At 37.3% G+C, this 26,109-nt stretch overlaps 1 protein-coding gene across 6 annotated transcripts in view; it reads left to right on the top strand.

The window, feature by feature from the left end:
* The window catches only part of LOC127438136 (serine/threonine-protein kinase MARK1-like), a 98,634-nt gene that overhangs the window by 24,072 nt on the left and 48,453 nt on the right, over positions 1-26,109 (top strand). For all 6 annotated transcript variants that reach the window (XR_007896654.1, XM_051693466.1, XM_051693465.1 and 3 more), the window contains exon 3: positions 4,532-4,585. Coding sequence is in view for 5 of the 6 variants with exons in the window: in XM_051693466.1 (XP_051549426.1) it covers positions 4,532-4,585 (54 nt within the window). In the remaining variant the exon portion in view is untranslated. The remainder of the gene's footprint in view (positions 1-4,531; positions 4,586-26,109) is intronic.

The raw sequence follows: 26,109 nt of genomic DNA, 5'->3' as shown, positions 1-26,109 counted from the left end.
TGGAATTTTGCAATGTAGTTTTCCAGTTATGGAAAATTAGAAAAATGCCTAAATGTCCTGGAAAATAATTATTTGTCTTGGAAAATATTTTAGTATTATAGAACTGTTTGATTGTGTTGCTAACAAGGTTTTTGTTGCATGTAAAAAAAAAACATGGTAATGATTGGGACTCGGAATAGGTGTCAAATACACAATTTGTTTTTGTTTTGTCACTGCCGGCAGCTGCACATTGTTAAAGTCAACGGCTAACTGTCATGAACGAATCCCTGTCACATATTTTCTCTGCTCATCTGCTGTCATCTCTGCTTTGCTCCAACTAAATAGTGTAAGTACTGATGTAGCAAAAAAAAAACGATTTTTCTTTCTAACATTGCTGTTGTGTTAACCCCAAAAATATTTGAGATACTATAAACTTTAGACAAGGATGACAGTCAGACCACTGATTTAATTTAAAAACAAATTCACACCGAGTTGGTAGCATGGTTGGTAACCTCAGGTTGTGAATTAATTTTCAATAATTCAATGATCTGAGACTGCTTATACCACGGTTACCATATGTAGGATGCGGAAAACACAGATGGAATCACAAAATCTAGTCATAAAAATGGCATTTGCTATAAAAATGCAGAATGTCATGGAATGTGACAAATTTGGACAAAAATTAATGTTTGAATGCACTATTAATGATTTTTTTTTCGATATGTCCTTGTGTGATAATTAAACTGTAAAAGTCTGATTTAATTTACTAAATATATATTCTGCAAGTGATGCACGCTTCAAAATAAATGTACGAAGTCGGCCGCTCGTACACTTAAAACACCTCATCATGATCATCACGTGCACTCTGAAGTGCGCAGCACATACAGACTATGTATTTATTTAATGAAATCACAGCTTTACGGGGATTAATCATCACACTGAGCCATGTAGCAAACTGCTAATCAGGAAGTGAGAAACTACCATCAAAAACACACAGAAACTCCAAAATAAAAGCTCGATTTAAATGGACGCATCTATTTTTGCTTAAATATTACACTTGTTAGGCACATAAAATGTCCTGAAAATGTCCTGGAAAATTGTGGGAACCCTGTTATTGTTGTTTGATTACAATTTACATATAAGAAAGCAGGCGGTCTTAAAACTCACCTAATGTTAGGTGTAAAATAGTAAAAAATAATTACTAATGCACAATCCTATTCCAAAGGCTTATTGTTTTGCACATTATTCACATTTTCAATGGTTTCATATTTAGAATATTTGAATGTAGTTTTTCACAAATTCAAAAGAATTTTCAACGTTTTGTTGTGGTATTTACTGCATTTGTAGGTAGGGCTGCACAGTTAATCGAAAATTAATCGATATTACAGTTAAAGCTGCTGAAATTAAACTAATTTTCTATATACCATATTTTTGTCCATTGTGTACATGAATGCAATGGCAAATCAAAGATGTTAAAATTTTTCAAGCAATAAAGTAATTCATTGTTCTGGATGTGAAGGAAATGGCAAGAAGATGCCCCACACAAAATAAGTATTTTAATGTAAATTCTGTTAATCAAAATTAACAAATCACAATTAAAATATCAAGGTAATTAATCAAATTAATTATGATATGTGTTATAATCGTGTAGCCTATTTGTAGGCAAAGCTTACTATCAATATTAGTCGAACCACTGGCACAACTTACCCCACATCTGACACACTTTACCCCCCAGTTCCTTTTTTTTTTTTTTTTTTGAGAGAGAGAGAGAGAGAGAGAGAGAGAGAAAAGCTTAATTTAATAATTCATGGCTAATATTTACCCAAATAATTGACATGGTTTTATACATTAGCAATTCACCCACATGTATGATTTATATTTTTAGGGCTGGATAAGACAATAAACAATATTTACTTGCCATGTAGAAAATATCATTTTTTTGCTTAAAAAATGCTTATCACGTATCACTTCTCATGTGCATCACTCAATAACAGATACTGTATATGATGCTTTCTTTCTAAAAATATGGCAACATAAAAATTGTTCACTGTTAATTCGATTAAAGGAATATTCTGGGTTCGATACAAGTTAAGCTCAATCGACAGCATTTGTGGCATAATGTTGAGTGCCACAAACATTTATTTTGAGTCATCCCTCATTTTCTTATAAAAAAAGCAAAAGTCAAGTTTACAGTGAGGCACTTACAATGGAAGTGAAGGGGGCCAGTTTTTGAAGGGTTTAAAGGCAGAAATGTGAAGTTTATAATTGTATAAAGGCACTTACTGTACGTTAATTCTTCTGTTAAAACTCATGTACTATTTGAGCTGTAAAGTTGTTTAAAATCACAATTTTTATCATTTTATTTGTCATTTTACAGTCGTTTTATGGTTTGTTGACATTATATCATCATGGCAAAGTTGTAAAATTGGTTATAACTTTTCTTTTCTTAACACAGAAAAGGTTAGTAAGCAATTTTATCACACTAAAATCACGTTAACACACATATTGTTTGCATCTTGTTGCTACTGTGTACTTTTAAAACAGTGAGTATTTTAATGTTTACGGATTAGCCCCATTCACCTCAATTGTATCTGCCTCAATGTAACCAGAGACTATTTAGCAGAGACGGGCCACTTCTATTCAAATGAATGGGAGAAATTGGAATGCCCAACTGCTGCCAATAGTCAATGGATGTAGAAAGGAAGTCCCACCTTACAGCTAAAAGAGCCAGTCACCTTGTAGATACAGACATAACCTGTCAATCAACTCGAGAAAGCTCTTGCGCATTAGCTATACTTGTCGGGAAAATAGCGTTTTTTGTGTGTGTGTGATCTGAGGTAAAGAAGCACAATTTATGATACCAGTGTTGTCAGATTTTACAGATTTGAAGTATGTTTTTTGATCATAATCTTGGCCAACCGTTTTGGAGATTTTGGTCTCTAGTAGATTGGAGCTGCACTTTCATGACTGAAAATAGCCTCCCGAGAGCGTTTCAAACATGGCCGACCGTGGAATGACTTGCTAGAAAGACTTTGCTGTAACCCAGAGTTTCGCTTTTTTTTAAAGAAAAGGAGGGACGAGTCCAAATAAATGTTTGTGGTAAGCAACATTATGCCACAAATGCTTTCGATTGACCTTAGCTTGTATTGAACCCAGAATATTCCTTTTAGGAGGTGACACATCTTACCCCACTCACCCCTATGATGTACATTTACATTTATGCATTTGGCAGACGCTTTTATCCAAAGCGACTTACAGTGTACTTATTACAGGGACAATCCCCCTGGAGCAACCTGGAGTTAAGTGCCTTGCTCAAGGACACAATGGTGGTGGCTGTGGGGATTGAACCAACAACCTTCTGCTTACCAGTTCAGTGCTTTAGTCCACTATGCCACCACCACTCCAAATACAACACTGGAGTAAATACAGATTGGATTCAACCCTGAGGATTTACATACTGCCAATCTGAAGGGCCTTTCACACTGATTGTGACGCAAAAAAGCAAGACAAACTGCAGACAATTGGCCCATTGACACCAAAAACGACACGAATACTCACCACTGGCGCATACATACCTTTACAGTAGATGACACTAATCGACAATCAATTTTTATTCCGGTACAGTAAGTAGCCTAAGATCAGAATGTGTTTTTGAAAGGTTTGCAATGTTAAGAGAACCCATATGAGAAAAGATGTTTTAGTATTCGATGTAAATACACATCCCACTGCCAGTTCAGGATTAAATTGAGCTGGTTTTAGTAACTGCAACGGCTCCTGACATGTGATCCAAAGCTCAAATTGTATTGGTTAAGGCCTTTCATTGTAACATGAGGGGAAAAAATGACATATCAGTTTGCTACTGTGTAAAAGGCTCCATAGGAATCCATTGTTTTTATTCAAAATCGTCTTTACGCCACAAATTTGCGTTTGGTGTGAAAGGCTTTAAATCAGTGAAAAATCTAATGAGGTAACAAACATTTTTATATCTAAAAAAATTATATTGATGATAATAACAATGAAGAACTTATCAATAACAGTGTAGAACTGATCAATAGTTGGCATCAGTGTATCACTTCAGTGTCATGTCAAAAGTGTAATACTATACTGGATTGATTTTCCCTTCCAAACTCCTTGGTTTGGCCTTGGACACTGAAAGATATTGCTTTGCCTCCAGATGTGTGTTAAGTACACTGGTAATGTTTTCATCTCATATGAAGAAGGTTTATCCTGTTTAATGCTTCACACCAGTTGACCCGATAGAAACCTGAAAGTTTCCAAAATAGGTTATGTAAAAGCAGGCATTTACCTTGCACTAGAAACAGCCTGCATTATTTACAGCCTGTACGTCAGAACTTCCTCTCAGGACCACCACAGACTTCACATTACATAAGAAACAGCGCCGTTCTTCTGTGACGCTTGAGATATGATGACATAGATGCCCTGGAGCCTTTAGATAATCATATGGTATATAAAAAAAATCTACAGGCCACAGGGATCTTATATGAATCTGTAAATATACACATTTAACAGTAACACTGTGTTTGTGTTGCAGGTAGCAGTGAAGATCATTGATAAAACACAACTGAACCCCACGAGTCTACAGAAGGTGAGAAATTACACACATCAGCTTTAAAGAAAAAAAAAAGTTGACACTTGCATAAGATAATGTATCAATAGAGGACTCAAACACTAATATACAATTATACCTCACTACCGAAAACGTAACTCATGTAAATGTCACAGGATGCCTGTTAGACTTTCTAGAAGGAGCGTCTAGATTAAAAAGCTAATGTATGTTCTTGTATTGTGGTTTAAAGCGTCAAATATTAATCTTAATCTCAGATAGAATAAAAATGAGACAGAGTCGCACATCCTAGCAGCAGCACAGACTCACTATGGGCTGAACTGGCATGATAATAACAGTGAATAAAGGGCTTCTCTTTTTGTCTTCAAGCAGAAAATGTCATCTCCACCATTTCTTGTCTTTTGCAAGCAGAGATGACCTTAAAAAGTGTGACGCAGCTCTACTGATGGGACAAACATCAGAACTCATGCAAATCAATAAGTCTGCTGCAGAGAAAATCTCAGCATTAGAGTCTGTTGAACATTTACATTTAATATTAATGTCCTTTCATTTCTTGCAATACATCTATGGATGAGAATCGTAATGAATTGAACTATTCAGGTTTTGATTTTGATTTCACTTAATGATTTCGGTTCCTCAACGATTCCATTAATGATTCTTAATGAAGTATGTATTTGGTGTATATATACTTTTAAAATGTACTTATTATGAGCAAAATACTAAACAAAAACAGTACATCTACTATGTTGCAACATTTTTTAAACTATTGACTATTGTCTGTACACAACTAATAGCTAATAGCTGTGTACAAGGGACTTTTATGAAGGGATTCTATTGATCATTTTCATTTCGAACAACCTTGCAAATAGCATTCTCTTCCGATAATAATTTATGCACTTTAGGGCCTCTTTGAGGGGGGTTTGATTATCAAGGAGCACATGAACTGATAAAATGTATAACTTGAATGTAAACATTTGGTCACACTTAATATCAGGTGACCTTAACTACTATGTACTAGCATACAATACATACAAGACTATGTATTTATTCTATAACTACATGTTGTTCTGCAAAATACCCAGCTGCTGCTGAGGTTGAGATACGGGTAAGTTTAGGAGTAAGGGTAGGGTAAGGGTTAGGATTAGGTGTTAGATTTAGGTTTTGGGTTAGGGTTAGGGGTAAAGTTAACAGTGTAACTACAAATATAATTAAATGCAGGTACTTTAAATGTAATTACAATGCAACAACTTGTATGTACATAATAAGTACATTGTATCAAATGGTTAAGTACATAGTAGTTAAGGCCGCCTAATATAAATTGGGAACAAACATTTTGTTTCTGAACTGTCATCATGATATACACTAATAAGCCAAAACAATATGACCACTCACAGGTGAAGCAAATAACACTGATCATCTCCTAACAAGGCCACATGTCAAGGTCTGGGTAGATTAGATCGTAAGCGAACAATCAGTTCTCATAGTCAGTGTGTTAAGATGTAAAGACCTGAGCGACTTTGACTAGGGCCAAATTGTTACGGCCAGATGACTGGGTCAGAGCATCTCTGAAACGGTAAGGCTTGTGGTGTGCTCCCAGTCAGCAGTGGTGAGAACCTATCGACAGTAGTCCGAGAAAGGACAAACCACAAACCGACAACAGGGTGTTTGGCACCCAAGGCTCATCGATGCGCGAAGGCAACGAAGGCAATCCCATCTGGTCCGAACTGAGAGAAGCGAAAATTTTAATGACGGTTACGTGAGGAACGTGTGACAACACACAGTGCATCGCACCCTGCTGCATATGGGGCTGCGTAGTTGCAGACCAGACCACCATAGAAAGCACCTTCAATGGGCATGCGAGTGTCAGAACTGGACCTTGGAGCAGTGGAAGAAGGTCATCTGGTCCGATGAGTCCCATTTTCTTTTACATCACGTGGACGGCCATGTACGTGTGGCTGTTTACCTGGGGAAATTATGGCACCAGGATGCACTGTGGGAAGACGACAAGCCGGTGGAGGGAGTGTTTTGCTCTGGGCAATGTTCTGCTGGGAAATCCTGGGTCCGGCAGTTCATGTGGACTTCCATTTGACACGTGCCACCTACCTAAACATCATAACAGACCAGGTACACCGCTTCATGGCAATAGTAATCCCTGATTCTGTGGCCTCTTTCAGCAGGATAATGTGCCCTGCCACACTGCACACATTGTTTGGGAATGTTTTGAGAAACATAATTAAGAGTTCAAGGTGTTACACTGGCCTCCAAATTCCCCAGATCTCAGTCTGATTGAGCATCTGTGGGATGTGCTGGACCAACAAGTCTGATCCATGGTGGCTCCACCTCACAACTTACAGGACTTGAAGGATCTGCTGCTAATGTCTTGGTGCCAGATACCACAGGACACCTTCAGGGGTCTTGAAGAGTCTGTGCCTTGGTGGGTCGGCGTTGCTTTGGCAGCACGCGGAGGACCAACAGTATATTAGGCAGGTGGTCATAATGTTTTGGCTCATCAGTGTATACTTTAGATATATACTTATTATGAACAAAATACTAAACAAAAACTGTACATCTACTATTTTAGCTAAATTTCTTTAACTATTGACTGTTGTCTGTACACTTACAGCTAATAGCCATGTACAAGGGACTTTTATGAAGGGATTCTACTGATCACTTTCATTTCGAACGACCCTGCAAATAGCATTCCCTTCCTGTAGTGCCCTTCAAGGGTGTAAAAATTTTATTTAAAATTCCCTTTCCGTGCTTTAGGGCCTATTTGAGAATGTATCATTGTTAAAATCTGTAACGTATTGCGCTAGCAACGCCAAGGTCATGGGTTTGATTCCCAAGGAAAGCATGAATTGATCAAATTTATAACTTGAATGTAAACATTTTATTTCTGTACTATCATCCTGAAAAATGTATTTGTTTTATTAATGTGTATTAGCATTGCTTGAACACACAGTGAGGTTACAAGTGAAATCCACATTGATCTCTCCTGCCTCAAGTTTGACAGCAAGTTTAGTGACAGTGAGGCGTGCACACACACACACACACACAAGACACCAGAGTTTTCTGTAAATACAACTGGGTCAGTCCCCTCCCCCTACAGTTACCGTCGTCCTGTTACTTTTTCAATTCTTAAATGCCTGAGGTCATGAATGAATTCCTTTCCCGTCCCTGTATTCAAGCAGAATCAATATTCAGCTATAAAAAAAGACTGGAATGTTGCTCAACGCTGAGCGATCAGGGGATATACTCAGTTGTGGTAACCTCTGGAAGCAATTAATTGATGCTGGTTAACCTCAGTGCATCTGAGAGCATTCCACCATCATTCCAGAAATGCACTTTTAAACCCAATGGGAAATATTTCTTCTATATTTACATACTTTCATGTTTGAGAGTACACAAGTTCAAATAAATGTATCAGTTGAATTAAAGACACAAAGAGGCTATATTTGATGCAAAATTTATTTGTCATTCCCATCAAAAATAAAGAAGCAGTGATTCTCATTACTGCAATGCAAGAAAAGATGGCCATTATGATATTCTCATTATGTAACGTGAAAAAAGGTCATTATTATATTCTCATTACCGCAATGCGAGAAAAGATAGTGGTACATCCCCTAGGGGTATGATGCAACAAGGTAATAAAAGACTCCCGCACACTCGTCAAACCAAACACGATAATAAACTGTAAAATTCAACAATAATTTTATGGTTGTAAACAAGTATCATTAACAGTAGCAGGATTAAGGACTTCAGGGTGACCCCTGGCCCAAAATAATAAACAAAATTTTTTACAAAAAAGACATAAATAACCTAAATGTATAGAAAATAAAATACAACGAGGCTTACCTAACTATTCTAACAAAAACAGGAACAAACCATTCAAACCAAAAAGTGCAAGCCACCCCTACACCTGTCTGCTTTAAAAGACAAATATCTAGTTGAAGCTTCAAATGTTAGGTCACACACTACACATTAATTGTTGCGTCTAAACAACACATGAGCAAAGTTTGATTTGGCGGATGGCGAGGAGTCGGGAACAACGCGACCATCCCGGAGTCGTGACAGCTCATCTCTGAAGCATTGCAACAGGATCTTATTAGGCACATCATCAGAGACAGCCAATCACCTTTGTACAGGTGATGCGATTTGCCGATCAGCTACACCTGGAAATGAGCACACAGCAAAAACGAACCACACCCACACACAGACAGAAAGTGAGAGAGAGAAGAAAACACTGCAGCAGATTGTTAAAACTAGTATGGGACTGTGGCGGAATGATCCGCCCTTCCGGCTCGTCATCATCTCCCCGCCTCTTAGGGCCGCCCTTCAGCCAGGCTCACGACGGGAGTTGGGCAGGAGAGCGAGAAGAGGTGTATAATTCATAAGACTCGTTTTGACAACAGTGAATGAAGCGCACCTTTTGTGAATAATGCTTCATCACCGCTGTCTTTAAAAATGCAGAGCGCACCTCTTCTCGGGGAGCCGGCTTCAAATCTCCACATGTGCACACACTGGCATCCTCGCACGCCCAGGACCAGAGCTGGGAGGGTTCGGAGTTGGACGCGCTGTCGGACCCATTCCTCGGACCCCCAGATGCATTAATGAGTCGCCGGGGGTGAACAGCTCACGTTGCCACCGACGGGCTAGATGCCGGGCCGCCTTCCCTCGTGCCGTGGACCCTGGAGGGGAGCGTGATAGGCCGACGGACCCAGCTCATGCCTGGGCCATTCTATGGACACTACCCCGCACTTCACGGAGCCCCGTCTCACCACATGGATGCCAGATTCCCCCTTTATTATGAACACTGTTTGATGTTCTCATTACCGTAATGTGAAAAAGATGATCATTATGATATTTTCATTACCGCAATGTGGAAAAAGATGGTCATTATGATATTCTCATTACCTCAATGCGAAAAAGGTTGTCATTATGATTTTCTCATTAGCGCAATGCGGAAAAAGATGGACATTATGAAATTCTCATTACCTCAGTGTGAAAAAAGGTTGTCATTACGATATTCTCATTACCTCAGTCTGGAAAAAGATGGTCATTATGATATTCTCATTACCACAATGTGTGAAAAGATGGTCATTATGACGTTCTCATTACCGTAATGTGGGAAAAGGTGGTCATTATGATATTCTCATTACCTCAATGCATGAAAAGATGGTCATTATGATGTTCCCATTACCGTAATGTGAAATAAGATGGTCATTATGATATTCTCTTTACCACAATGCGGAAAAAAATCATCATTTTGATATTCTCATTACCTCAATGTGAAAAAAGGTTGTCATTACGATATTCTCATTACCGCAATGTTGAAAAAGATGGTCATTATGATATTCTCATTACCTCAATTCTAAAAAGGTTGTCATTATGATATTCTTATTACTGCAATGCGGAAAAAGATGGTCATTATGAAATTCTAATTACCTCAGTGCGAAAAAAGGTCATTACGAAATTCTCATGACCTCAATCTGAAAAAGGTTGTCATTATGAAATTCTCATTACTGCATTGTGAGAAAAGATGGTCATTATGATATTCTCATTACCACAATGCAAAAAAGATGGTCATTATGAGATTCAGATTACCGCAAGTTGGAAAAATATTGTCATTACGGTATTCTCATTACCACTATGCAGAAAAAGATGATCATTATGATGTTCTTATTACCGCATTGCAAGAAAAGATGGTCATTATGATATTCAGATTACCGCAGTTTGGAAAAAGATCATCTTGATGATATTCTCATTACCGCATTGCGGTAATGACAATATCATAATGACCATCTTTTTTGCATTGTGGTAATGAGAATACCGTAATGTCGGTCTTTTATTTTTGCATTGTGGTAATGAGAATATCATAATGACCATCTTTTTCCATATTGCGGTAAGATGGTCATGATGAAATTCTCTTTACCGCAATGCGAAAAAAGATGGTCATTATGATATTCTCATTACCGCATTGCGAGAAAAGATGGTCATTATGATATTCAGATTACCGCAATGTGGAAAAAGATGGTCATTATGAAATTCTCTTTACCACAATGCGAAAAAAAGATGACCGTTTTGATGTTCTCGTTACCATAATGTGAAAAATAATTATATTTGATTTTAAATTGAAAAAGTGTATACATCACAGTAGTACTCCCTTGCTACTGCATTTCATTTTCAATGATTTTAATTAAAGACATTGTACGACAGCATATTTTTTTACTGTAATACAGTAAGAAAAAAGTTATTGGAATGAGGATCATCATTAAAAACAATGGGACATCTATAGTAAAACATCTTGACACATCACAATTACAAGAATTGGTGGGTAAAGTATGCTGAAATAAATGTGTGAATGCGAAAAACCTTATTGGTTCTAAATGTATATATATATATATATATATTTTTTTTTTTTTTTTTTTTAATTTTTTTTTATTTTTATTTTTTATTTTTTTTATTTTTTTTTGATTTGGGATTAAATATGACCAGGACATTTTCTTGACAGGTTTCGTGAGAATCACAGTGGAACTCACTTCATGAGACAGCACTAGCGGCAAGAAACAGACATGTATTGCGTGATAAAATCACATATCTATGAATCAGGGGGATTGACACACACACACACACATACTGCAATGTACGACCCACTACAGGAAGTGACATGCTCATCAGTGTCAGAGCGGAATTTTGCTTTGGTTGATTTTAGAAATATTGCACTAAAAATAGAAGTCTGGGCTCCCCTGCTGATTATTTCACATAGAACACTGCCAAGAAAACAGTGATTTTCTTTTTTTCTCTCATTCTTGCATTCTCCCCATAGAAATAGAACAGAGCTTTAGAATGGCACTTAGCATGAAATAAAGAGGTCTACTGCAATGGCCTGGAGGATTTTTCTGATTGTTCAGTTGCAATGGCATACTTTTGTGTGACGTCAATGGTCGGGAAAAGCATATTATATTATTCATTTTACACTATGTATTTTTAATTAAATTGCTTTAAACTGTCTCAGTGCAAGCAGTTGTCATTTAGACCACTGCTTATGTAAAAATGTATGAGTGCGTGGTCACGTGATACATTTGACTTTTCTCAGCGTGTCCACAGATGGACCGGATGCACAAATTACAGTGGTTTGTTATTACAGGATAGGGCATTTTGTTTAATCATTTTCTAGAGATTGCAGAGGTAGATGTCCATGTACATCTCAGATACCAATCTTTGGAATTAATAAATTTAAACAAGCATAATGTTTTGTGTACTAATGTCTCCAGTAAGGCAAAAAACGTTGAATGTGACCCAATGGAGGATTCAGCTTATCAGGCCGGTAAACGCTCCCTTGAGGAAGACACCTTTGTTTCTCATAGGGAACATCATTATAATAATAATGTCCATAATAGTTCTCGCCCATTACTGTTTTGTACTCCTCCATCTTCTCAGTGGACATGGAGGACACATTCCACAGTACAGCTAGAGTTCAGAGGTCACATGACAGGACACTTTTTTTTTCTAAACATATATAAAGAAACAGCATGTCATCCAATTATTTTAAATATAATAGAATCAAAAGAATCTAATAAATGAAATAAATTCTCAGTCTAAACAATCATAGCTTTTATTTAAATAATCAAAACAACATCAAATGCAATAGTAACTGTAGTAACTGTAAATAAATTAAATATTATATTATATTCCACTATTAATTCCATCATCATAGTGTTTAAGATATTCTGGACTTCTAAAAAAATCATCAACCCATGAAGTCTACTAAAATCCTGAGCTAAAAATCCATTGTTCTTTTAATGATGATTATTATTATTATTATTCTTTCAAGGTTTTCGGTACTTTTGGGGTACTTAACATTCATGAAAACTCTTGAAATTTTGCACACACGACTCTGTAGCGCCCCCTTTAAAATGGGCGTGTAAGATGGCCTCTGTAGCACCACCATTTTCACCTATAGTCACCAAAAGATATTTTTCTCATCAAGTCAAACAACTTTCATGTTTGCTGTCATTAGCTCTGCCCAACAGGAAGTCGCCATTTTTTTTTTGTTTGTTTTTTGTTTTTTTGTTGAAAATCACAAGCTCTGAACTTTTAAATACTCCTGCTAGGGAATTCATGTGACTGGCACCAAATTTGTGCAACATCATGCCAAGACATTGTAGATGCTAAATTGTGAACGGATTTTTAATACTTTGGTATCACCATGGCGAAGCAATACATTTATGGCGAAAAATGGGAAACAGGAAGTGCCTAATATCATTTGTGTGCATTGTGTGATTTTGATGAAAATTCAGCTGTATGTTTGGTAATGGGGGCTGATCACATGGATCCGGCTATTATGGGTAACAGTCATAGCGCCACCAACTGGCAGCAGGAAGTATGGCAATTTTAACAGACTTTGAAATAGCCCTGAATGTGTTTACATGAATTGTTTCAAAATTATTTAGAATAATGTCAAGACACTGTTGATGTAAAATTGTAAAGGGATATTTGATATCTTAAATAGTGTTGCCATGGCAACGGATTAACCTTATTATTCCTTCCTATATTTGGGTGTTTTTGAGGCACTTGGCATGCTTAAAATGTCATGAAATTTTGCACACACATCAGAGTCATCAGCCATTAGGGCTGGGCAAAAGTTCACACTTGGGTGTGTAGGAGCCCCCTTTAAAATAGGCATGTAATGGGGTCTCTGTAGCACCCCCATTTTCACCTAGAGTCACCAAACTTGGTAAATATATTGTTCTCATCAAGCCAAACAACTTTCATACTTGAAGTCATTAGCTCACCCAACAGGAAGTCGACCATTTTGGATTTTTTTAATATTGCAGTCTCTGAACTTTTAAATACTCCTCCTAGGTGATTCATGAGACTGTCACCACATTTAGACAATATTATGCCAAGACATTAAAGATGCTAAATTGTGAACAGATTTTTGATATATCGAATGGTGTCGCCATGGTGAGGCACTAAATTAATGGTGATAAATGGGAAACAGGAAGTGTCTCATCTCATCTGTGTGCAATGTGTGATTTAGATCAAATTTTAGATGTAAGTTTAGACTTGGGGGATAATCAAATGGATGTGACTATTTTGGGTCACGGTCATAGCACCACCACCTGGCAGCAAGAAGTGTGGCTCTTATAACAGACTTTAAAATGGTCCTCTTATATTTACTCAGATTGCTTCAAAATTGTTTAGAATAATGTCAAATGCCAAATGCATGTGTCCACCTTGCACTGTTTTCTGCAAGCCACCGGGTGGAAATGAACCCATGGTGCTTGGGCCCATCATCGCTGTATTTTATTTTACATTTATTTTATATGAGGTTCGCAATTTTTGCAACCCTGTTACCAAAATTTGGAGCATGTCTGAATACAGTGTAAAACCCTGATATGTGTGATTTTTGTTATTTTCTAGCAATAAATATTAAATAAGCATTAGAATTAAATACAATTTCATTTAAAAGTAAATAAATAAATACAAATATGCCAGAATAGATTAACTGGGTTGCAAATAACAGGGTTGAAAAGTTACCCTGAAATAAACTATCACTTCATAGGGGCTAGTTTGGGACCAAATGTTGGTTTGTATCTATTGATAAACTGATATTTGCCATAAATCAAAGAAAATTATTTATTTGATCATTTTTCTAACAGGGGTTCAGTGGTAAGCTTGATGAATGCAGTCAGTAAAATAACTTTTTGTAAAAATTGCAAACAAATGGAATGAGATTATTTACTTGTCTTCCCACCATGCTGTAGAAAGGGTGTAAATTATAGACACAGACATTTGATGTTGAGGTCAACCGATAGTGGAATTTGCCGACACTGATAATTAAGCTGAGAACCGATTAATCAGCCGATTAGTTTTTAAAATCGATTCATAGAATGTTCAATTTTTTACAAGTCGGCACAGACATGGAGGCCAGAGTACAAAATGTATAAAATCACAGATGTAGTTTATTTTTCAACCAAACTCTCAATAATAATCAGAAAAAAAGAAGATTGGGTGCACAACATGGAACTTTTAATACCAAACAAGCCTGAAACACACCTGGGACTCTTATTTTGAAATAATGGATACTTGGCTCTGTTAGAATGCTCTATTTTTAATGTTTAACAAATTAAGCTTTTTATAGCCTAATAAATATTATTATTCACAATATATGAAGTTGAAGACACAATGTATGTGCTGACGAGGGCCGTTTCCATAGTTGCATTTTTTTCTTTGCATGTCCTCGCTTCATTTAAAAAAACGAAATTATCAGAGGAGCATGGTGAAAAAAAACTACCTGCAACTATCAACATAGATTTTTGCCGATAACCGATAGTTCCAAAAAGCAACTATCGGCACCTATTAATTGGTAAAACCGATATATTGGCCTACACCTTTTTTGATGTGTTTAAAATAAACTGCCTTTCATGCTTTTTTGATTTTGATGAATAATAGTTTATCTAACATATCTAATAGTTTTCACTAGAAAAAAAACATAGGATTTGTGCCTTTAAAGGGTTCATGAAATGCTCTTTTGTTTTATAGTTTTATTATCTTCCCTGAGGTGCACTAATACTGTTATGTTAGTAAAGTTTTTTTTTTTTTTTTTTGCATTAAAATTTAAGTGCCTAAGCACTTTCTTGAAACTTCAGCATAAACTCCCACTGTTATGATTGGCTAAAATCGTGCAGCCCCTCGAATAGAGCCATCTTTGAAACTCAGTCGGAAGAGAATGAACCAGCTCAATAACTAGGGCTATCAGAATTATGAAATTTGTCTGACGATTAATTGTCAAACAAATAATTGCGATTATGATGATTAATTGCCTGTTTTAGGAATGTGACGATTAATTGTCTCGTTAAGGGCTTTAACAATTAATTGTCATAAATTGTCATTTTTTAAGGTGTGCATGTGTGCTTCATAATAGGAATAAACTATGATTTCCTTTTAAGGCTTTAAAAACTTATGAATGACATGAAAAATAATGTTTTAAATATCAAAATATTTCTAAATACTTAAAATATGTCTCTGTTTATGGTCAACTTTAGTTTTGGTAAATTTTAAATATACACTAGTTTTTTTTTAACTAATTTTATAATTTTTTTAAATAAAAAATATATATATTTTTTTAATATATATTTTATTATATTTATATTACATTTTTATAATATTATGCAATAGTAAAATATTTATTTCCTAATTTCTTCACTTTCACACGTTATTTTAATGCCCTGATTAAATCCACGACTCACAAGCCCTTATTTGTCATGAAGCAAAAACTTTGAGATTTTGTTTCATCATTTTATCACTCCACAGAAATAAAGTGTGCATCATTAACAGTGTATGAACCAGGAACATTTGCCATTCCAGGATCGTTTAAAGTGAAACCGGAGCGCTTTGTGTTCACTATCAAAGTTTATACTTGTTCGTTTATATTTTCGCGGAAGTTTTGGTGCAAGTCTCTGCTGACAGCACACGCATCAGAGCGCTTCAAGCGCTCTCCAGGACAGGAGCTGGTTTACCTCCACGGTGCGGCTCAGTGGCGCTCGGACTCGGAGTTCAACTGAATGACACACAAACGTGCCGTTCATGGCATTTATACAGTATATTTGCTTAAAATGTGATTGGAATTTGAATGCCCAATAATCATGGTTGTCTCAAAATAATCGCGGTTAAATCAAATAACCGCAATCAGATGGTTATTTAATAATGGCGACAGGCCTTTCAACAACATTATAAAACTATATGTCAGGGTTGACACATAACGCACATCCAACACATTGAATCTGAATATATTAAACTGTTCATCTCAAGCACAACTCTTGAGTCACGTCGCGTCAAAAGCAATAGAACCCATTATAATCAATGATGCTGTCTACCATGGAAGTGTCCGTTGCGGCGCGTTGCATTGCGCAGACAGTAAACAGATGTCCCGTTCCATTTTGCGCTGCACATGGTGGCACTACTACTGCCAACAACACAAATAAACGTTGTAGAAAGTTTATGTCGAGGCGCCAGGTGTAGACAGCCTCAAGCCATTGTGTCACGTCAGGATGTCATCAACATAAACCATCACACAGTCATGACATACACTACCGGTCAAAAGTTTTGAAACACTTACTCATTCTTTATTATATATATATATATACAGTGGTGTGAAAAAGTGTTTGCCCCCTTCCTGATTTCTTATTTTTTTGCATGTTTGTCACACTTAAATGTTTCAGATCATCAAACAAGTTTAAATATTAGTCAAAGATAACACAAGTAAACACAAAATGCAGTTTTTAAATGAAGGTTGTTATTATTAAGGGAAAACAAAATCCAAACCTGCATGGCCCTGTGTGAAAAAGTGTTTGCCCCACCTGTTAAAACATAACTTAACTGTGGTTTATCACACCTGAGTTCAATTTCTCTAGCCACATCCAGGCCTGATTACTGCCACACCTGTTCTCAATCAAGAAATCACTTAAATAGGACCTGCCTGACAAAGTGAAGTAGACCAACAAATCTTCAAAAGCTAGACATCACGCCGAGATCCAAAGAAATTCAGGAACAAATGAGAAAGAAAGTAATTGAGATCTGTCAGTCTGGAAAAGGTTATAAAGCCATTTCTAAAGCTTTGGGACTCCAGAGAACCACAGTGAGAGCCATTATCCACAAATGGCGAAAACATGGAACAGTGGTGAACCTTCCCAGGAGTGGCCGGCTGACCAAAATTACCCCAAGAGCGCAGCGACGACTCATCCAAGAGGTCACAAAAGACCCCACAACAACATCCAAAGAACTGCAGGCCTCACTTGCCTCAGTTAAGGTCAGTGTTCATGACTCCACCATAAGAAAGAGACTGGGCAAAAATGGCCTGCATGGCAGAGTTCCAAGACGAAAACCACTGCTGAACAAAAAGAACATTAAGGCTCGTCTCATTTTTGCCAGAAAACATCTTAATGATCCCCATGACTTTAGGGAAAATACTCTGTGGACTGACGAGACAAAAATTGAACTTTTTGGAAGGTGTGTGTCCCATTACATCTGGCGTAAAAGTAACACCGAATTTCAGAAAAAGAACATCATACCAACAGTAAAATATGGTGGTGGTAGTGTGATGGTCTGGGGCTGTTTTGCTGCTTCAGGACCTGGAAGACTTGCTGTGATAAATGGAACCATGAATTCTGCTGTCTACCAAAAAATCCTGAAAGGAGAATGTCCGGCCATCTGTTCGTGACCTCAAGCTGAAGCGAACTTGGGTTCTGCAGCAGGACAATGATCCAAAACACACCAGCAAGTCCACCTCTGAATGGCTGATGAAAAACAAAATGAAGACTTTGGAGTGGCCTAGTCAAAGTCCTGACCTGAATCCTATTGAGATGCTGGGGCATGACCTTAAAAAGGCAGTTCATGCTCGAAAACCCTCCAATGTGGCTGAATTACAACAATTCTGCAAAGATGAGTGGGCCAAAATTCCTCCACAGCACTGTAAAAGACTCATTGCAAGTTATCGCAAACGCTTGATTGCAGTTGTTGCTGCTAAGGGTGGCCCAACCAGTTATTAGGTTCAGGGGGCAAACACTTTTTCACACAGGGCCATGTAGGTTTGGATTTTGTTTTCCCTTAATAATAACAACCTTCATTTAAAAACTGCATTTTGTGTTTACTTGTGTTATCTTTGACTAATATTTAAACTTGTTTGATGATCTGAAACATTTAATTGTGACAAACATGCAAAAAAATAAGAAATCAGGAAGGGGGCAAACACTTTTTCACACCACTGTATATATATATATATATATATATATATATATATATATATATTTTAGACACATTTTAGAATAATAGTAAAGTCATTAAAACTATGGAATAACATAAATGGAACTATGGGAATTATGTTGTGACTAAACAAAATCCAAAAGAAATCAAAACTGTGTTATATTTTAGCATCTTCAAAGTAGTCACCCTTTGCCTAGAAATTGCAGACATGTACTCTTGACATTTTCTCAACCAACTTCTTGAGGTATCACCCTGGGATGCTTTTTAAACAGTACTGAAGGAGTTCCCATCTATGTTGGGCACTTATTGGCTGCTTTTCTTTATTATTTGGTCCAAGTCATCAATTTCAAAAACATTTTTAATTAAATTTTAGTTTTATAATGAAGTAAATTAATATAGTGGCACAATTATATTTTTGTCTACAAAACTAATTTCAAACATTTAAGCATACGCCTTCAGATCAAAAGATTTTTAAGATCATGAGAAACATTTCAGTCAAGTGTTTCAAAACTTTTGACCGGTAGTATATGAAATATTCATGAATTAAACTATTTACTCACGATTTTTGCGATCGCGTCCAAGTGTTTTAACTGCCTCATCCTTCAATAACAGTTCCTTTGCAAAGCTTGAATCGAATTATGGTATGATATGAGCCGAACATGCAATCCACTCTAAAATATGCTGAAGACACATCCAGTTTCCAGTATTATTCTTTCATGTTTTCATACACCAACAACTAAAAATAGCACAGATGGGCGAAAGAACGCATCCATGACATGTTTTTGCTCAGCTGAATGACAGAGAGCTTCTCCTCTTCAGAGTTGTAACTTGACACCACATCTTTTAAAAATGGCCAGAGAAATGTATCAAGCGGTCAAAGACATCTGTCTTTGAATGTTTGTGTAGGAATACATTTAAATCCAGACAGGCACATGAAGGTGTCCTGTGTAAGTCCACTTAGGATGAATCTCCCATGACAGGCCCATCTGTCTCTCCAGTTCAACTGTGTGACTGACTGAGCACAAGTGGGCGGGGCCAAGGGTGCAGTGATGAAAAATAGGCATTGCATATGCAGATTTATGTAGTCCCTGTGATGTCACAAGTTCCACAAATTCCAAACGAGCTGTTTTTGCAGCTTGGTTTAAATAAATGCTCTTTTTCTGTTGAGGAAGTTTTCAGTTCTGAAACTTACAGTATATTTTTATAGTACAATGACCTCTTATATGTCAAAAGATCAAGGACAGTTTGATACCTAATGTCATGACCCCTTTAATGCTTTTAAAATAGTTAAGCAATACCAAAGTATACCATATTCGTGGAAAGTGCTAAATACTAAATTCTAACACTAAAATGAGTTAAGTTACATTAACAATAAAAAATTTTTTTTTTTTTTTTTTTTTTTGTTACATTAATATTGCAAAGTTTCATCATTGATGTAGTTCAAGAAAACATATTTTCTGGAGTGACTTTCCCACATAGATCCGTTTGTGATCCCAAAAACTCCTGTTTCCTAAACCAGAACAAAGGCATTGTTGGACGTCTTTGTCGTGAGATAAATTGATCTGTCAGTGTGTATTGTCTAATCCTTCTGGGCTGTCAGTTTTGACCTGCTCTGCACTTCTGATTGGTGGAGATTTTCAAACAGCTGCTCATCACTTTCTCTCCCAATGTGACATTTTGACTGTTTACAGCATGAGTTATTTTCGAACTTCAGTCAAATACCATTTTTTTTTTGAAGTTTTGTGTTATTTTTGATTATTAAATTCACACCATAATTGGCACTTTTCAACCCTGTTATTTAGTGTTGCAACAACTAATCGATAGAATCAACCATATTTGATAATGAAAATAATCGACAATGAATTTCATTATCGATTAACCAGATAATGACTCAGGTAGCACTATACAGTAGTGAAAATTGTGTTTGTATGATAAGACAAATGTGAAAAATGGCTTAGACGAGTTATAGCACGCTAAAAAGCCACTACCCAAGTTGTCTAATGCACAGGAACACTTTATGTTAAACACTTAAAAGAACATCATAAGCATACAGTTTAATTTGGGCCGGTTGCAGCATCAGGTGTGTTGAGTGCTATCTGATATTTTATTGTTTAAATGTTATGAATTCAAAGTCAAGCACATATTTTCCTTAATAAATGTTAAAATGTTGGTTGTTGGAGATCACATTTAGGTTTAAATAACTGTAATTTATTGACAACCTACATAAAATGCAAGAAATTATAGGCTATTTTATAAGACCAGTAACTGTAATGGGATTAGCCTATTACAAAGAGTCATATTTATAGAATAAAGACCTTAGGCTACAGAATCATGCTACTATGTTTAGGAGCGAATGTGTGTTCCTGCACAGCTTGAACAATTTGGCTTTTTTTATCCGATTAATCGAAGAAATAATCGTCAATTAATCAACATTCAAAGTAATCGTTAATTGCAGCACTACTGTTATCACAGGATTTTAAAACAGTTGACTACATTCATCAAGCTCAAGCATTCAACTCTGTTACAAAAGTTATTGTAAGAAAAAATGATCAAATAAATATTTTTCTTTAATTCATGGGAAATATGTTTATCAATAACAAAACAAACATGCAAACAAACGTTTGGCCCCAAACTAGCTAGCCTCATTTAGGCTATATCTGCCCTCTTTCTTGCAACTATGTTACCTATTGTGGTGTCATTTTCCTTTTTATATTTATTTAATATTTTACTAGAAAATAATGAACCCAAATCAGGGTTTTGAACTGTATTCAGGCATATCTAAATTGCAAACTGCCTGAGGTAATCTCCTTTCACTTGCCCTTTTAAGAGTTAAAAAGCCCCTTTTTGTTCCCTATTCTTGGAAAATGCTTGTTGACTTTTCATAATGTTATATAATGTTTTTTTTTCATTATTATTATTTGTTGTCATTTCCTCATTTGTATGTGTACAGTGTATATTTCAGTGAATTCTGCCTCAGACAGATAAGTGTATGTGACATCACATGTGTTGCCATTCCTTAGCCAGTCACGTGTAGAGTTCTCAGTTCATCTGACGGTGCGCTGCAGGGCTGTACATGTTCATTCATTCATGTAGCACTCATTCGCAAAAACACAGCCTTCTGTGGTTTTGCCTGTATAAAGAGAATCTGTGAGTGTTTTTGTGTTAATATGGTGGCCTCTACAGAGTGAGCAGAGAAGGATAAAGAGACATTGGGTAAGAAACAGGAAGTAGAATTTAACATTCAACCTCTTTTTACCCTTCAGTCTGCTGTTATACTTTACAATAAAAAATAAAATAAATAAATAAATAAATAAATAAAAATATATATATATATATATACACACTATATTGCTAAAAGTATTCGCTCACCCATCCAAATAATTGAATTCAGGTGTTCCAATCACTTCCATGGCCACAGGTGTATAAAATGAAGCACCTAGGCATGCAGACTGCTTCTGCAAACATTTGTGAAAGAATGGGCCGCTCTCAGGAGCTCAGTGAATTCCAGCGTGGTACTGTGATAGGATGCCACCTGTGCAACAAGTCCAGTCGTGAAATTTCCTCGCTACTAAATTTTCCACAGTCAACTGTCAGTGGTATTATAACAAAGTGGAAGCGATTGGGAATGACAGCAAGTCAGCCACGAAGTGGTAGGCCACGTAAAATGACAGAGCGGGGTCAGCGGATGCTGAGGCGCATAGTGCGCGGAGGTTGTCAACTTTCTGCAGAGTCAATCGCTACAGACCTCCAGATTTCATGTGGCCTTCAGATTAGCTCAAGAACAGTGCGTAGAGAGCTTCATGGAATGGGTTTCCATGGCCGAGCAGCTGCATCCAAGCCATACATCACCAAGTGCAATGCAAAGCGTCGGATGCAGTGGTGTAAAGCACGCCGCCACCGGACTCTAGAGCAGTGGAGACACGTTCTCTGGAGTGAAGAATCACGCTTCTCCATCTGGCAATCTGATGGACGAGTCTGGGTTTGGCGGTTGCCAGGAGAACGGTACTTGTCTGACTGCATTGTGCCAACTGTGAAGTTTGGTGGAGGGGGGATTATGGTGTGGGGTTGTTTTTCAGGAGCTGGGCTTGGCCCCTTAGTTCCAGTGAAAGGAACTCGGAATGCTTCAGCATACCAAGAGATTTTGGACAATTCCATGCTCCCAACTTTGTGGGAACAGTTTGGGGATGGCCCCTTCCTGTTCCAACATGACTGCGCATCAGTGCACAAAGCAAGGTCCATAAAGACATGGATGAGCGAGTTTGGTGTGGAAGAACTTGACTGGCCTGCACAGAGTCCTGACCTCAACCCGATAGAGCACCTTTGGGATGAATTAGAGCGAAGACTGCGAGCCAGGCCTTCTCGTCCAACATCAGTGTCTGACCTCACAAATGCGCTTCTGGAAGAATGGTCAAAAATTCCCATAAACACACTCCTAAACCTTGTGGAAAGCCTTCCCAGAAGAGTTGAAGCTGTTATAGCTGCAAAGGGTGGGCCGACGTCATATTAAACCCTATGGATTAAGAATGGGATGTCACTTAATTTCATATGCGTCTAAAGGCAGATGAGCGAATACTTTTGGCAATATAGTGTATATATATATATATTATATACATACATACATATATATATATAAAAAAACACCCTTGTGCGACCTTCGGGACATTTTTGTCTTTTTCATTTTTATTTTTCGATAATTTTGGCTGTGTTAATGTCAACGGCATAAATTTTGATATTTTTGATATTTCAACCTCAGTTCCTACAATACATCTATAATACACTGTGTACACAAAATAGTTACACTCAGGACCTTCAGGACAAAAATGACCCCATAGAAACCCATTAAAACTGCAGTATTTGATCCCAATGCCATTAAAGCATAAAATCATGAATTCTATGATATTATGCTTTCATTCTGGAGCCCTGGCTTCAAAATTTAAATTTGTAATATTTTCCACCAGATGACACCATTTTCTCATGTTTAGCCTATGGAGCAAATACATGCTTTTGTCCTGTTTTCTGTTTGCTGTATTATAGATCATTGCAGGCCAGTTGAATAAATGATGCAGCTAAAATTGTGTGGGTGTGTTGGTATGGATGTCAGAGTGTGTTTTGTATATGTTTATTGAGAAATTTGTGTGTGTGTGTGTGTGTGTGTATGTGTGTAAAAAACAACTGTGGCATTATGGAAATAAACTGCCATTTAAAGGGTTAAAGTCCTGAAAATGAATGAATATTTGGGAGTTATGATCAGGACTGATGTTGGTAAAAAAAAAAAAAAACTAATTGAAAGTGGAAAATAATATGAATGTATCATATTATTATGGCAGTTTTTTGATGCAGACATGACCTCTGAGTAACCATTTTTAAATTGACGTACAAGGGTTAAGAATGCATTTCATTGCGACAATGACTTGAATGCACCTCTTAACATGTTTTTCAATTCCTGAATTAAAATTCATTTCATTAGTTTTTTTATTTTTGGGGGGGGTGGCATAAAGTCAGTCTGTCAATGTTAGGTTTAGGGGTTTGGGTTAGGAATAGGTGATCATCCTGAGACCATTACCAAAAAAAGTCCCATTGAAGTCAACATGAAATTAAAAATAGACCTATTTACTTAAGACACTTTTCTAGTCTGTGAATGATTCATCTGTAATATATTTCTTTTCATAAAGAACCACTCATAGCGGACAGTTATTTTTCTTGCATAATAAGGTTCTATTACTGTTTACTGTCAGGGACTATGGCCATGTCTACACTAATATGCATTAATTTTGCTACATTTACACCACTTGTCCACACTAGACTGATGTTCTCCCTCAGCAAAAACAGAGTTTTGAAAGCATTTTGATAAACAATGACAATAGGAAAGTGATAACGGAGTTTTTAAATGTGTGTATGTGGCCTATATCTGGTAACGGAAGGATAACATTCAATGATTTACTTAAAAAAAACATTTTAATAAATGTTTGTGTCCTTAATATATTTATTGTGTGGTAACCGGTTTTATAAAAGCAGTACTCGGCTTTGCAACATGTCTTACAAGCCATGGCAGTGCGGATGAACGCAGCGGCTACCCTGGGTCCCTAAGTACAGTGTTTTTGATTTTGTTTTGTTCCTGTGTTCCTGTCAGCAAATAAAAATTTGGATATCACAATGCTATATGTCTACAACCGCCAGACACTTTTTGAAATCGGCAGAGCTTGGAAACATAACCCTTTACCGGACTTCATGGAAAAGCTACAAAGCCTTCACTTGCTGCGGAGACCAGACCCCTGCCACCTGCAGCTGTGCCTAATGATGCAGACTGAAGCAGAGGGTGGTGTGAGAGGAGACAGAAGCACGGAGGTATCTGAACTCTGCGAAAGGTTAATCCCAGCAGACCGGCACTTCCGACTATACTTCTTTCAAATGTATGCTCCCTGGATAATAAACTAGATCTAATTAGGCTCAGACGAAACACACAGCATGAGATGAGGGATTGCTGCACTTTTGTTTTCACTACAACTTGGCTAAACGACAACATACCAGACTCGGCCATTCAGCTGCATGGACGAACCTGCTTAGCAGCAGACAGACCAATGTCCGGTAAGATATGCGGGGGTGACATAAACAAAGAATGGTGCAACAACATGTTAGTAGTCTACAGCCAGTGTTCATCGCTGGTAGAATTTGTGATAGTGAAATGTAGATCTTTCTACCTGCTGAGGGAGTTCATAAGCTATTATTTTTGTGGCTGTGTATATCTCCCTAGGCAACAATGCAGGAGAAGCGCTTCATGAACTGTACAGCACTATCAGCGAGCAACAGAAAATCAACCCTGACTGCTTTTTATTTATATAATTATTTTTAATTATTTTCTCCCCAATTTGGCATGCCAAATTCCCATTGCTCACTAGGTCCTCATGGTGGTGCAGTTGCTTACCTCAGTTTGGGTGGAAGAACAAATCTCAGTTGCCTCCGCTTCTGAGACAGTCAGCCCGTGCATCTTATCACGTGGCTTGCTGGGCATGTAACCACAGTGACTTAGCATGTGTGGAGGCTTATGCTATTCCCCACAATCTCCATGCACAACTTACCACGTGCCCCATCGAGAGCGAGAACCATTATATCATGACCACGAGGAGTATAACCCATGTGACTCTACCCTCCCTTGCAAATGGGCCAATTTAGTTGCTAAGGAGCCCTGGCTGGATTCTAACTTGTGACTCCAGGGGTAGTAGTTGGCATCATTGCTGGCGACTTCAACCATGGTAATCTTCAACCAAGTTTTGCCAAACTTCTATCAACATTTGTACTTTGCAACAAGGGGAAACACCATATTGAACCTTGTTTACACAACCATAAAAAGGCATACAAGTCTGTTTCCCTACCCCACCTTGGTTGCTCAGATCATAACTCTTTCATGCTCATTCCAGTCTACACACCATTTTGAAATGCACCAGACCAGTACAGAAACAGATCATAGTTTGATCAGAGGAGGCTACCCCTGCACTTCAGGACACAAAGGCTGGAACATGTTTAAGGAGGCAGCAACTTATGACCACCAAACTAGCCTACAGGAGTAAACTGAAACAGTGACTGCTTACATCAGGAAATGTGTTGATGATGTGACAATCACCAAGACCATCACCATACGTGCCAACCAGAAACCATAGGTGACAGCAGAGGTCCACAGGCTGCTAAAGACTCGAGATGAGGCATTCAGTTTGCGAGATAAAGCAGCCCTTAAGACCCCTGTTACAAAGGCCAGCTTAATCATCATGCCATTCCCATGTTGG

Source organism: Myxocyprinus asiaticus, chromosome 49, assembly GCF_019703515.2.
Source record: "Myxocyprinus asiaticus isolate MX2 ecotype Aquarium Trade chromosome 49, UBuf_Myxa_2, whole genome shotgun sequence".
NCBI lineage: Eukaryota > Metazoa > Chordata > Actinopteri > Cypriniformes > Catostomidae > Myxocyprinus > Myxocyprinus asiaticus.
The sequence above is the reverse complement of the archived record's forward strand: the minus strand, read 5'-3'. Positions and strand labels throughout refer to the sequence as shown.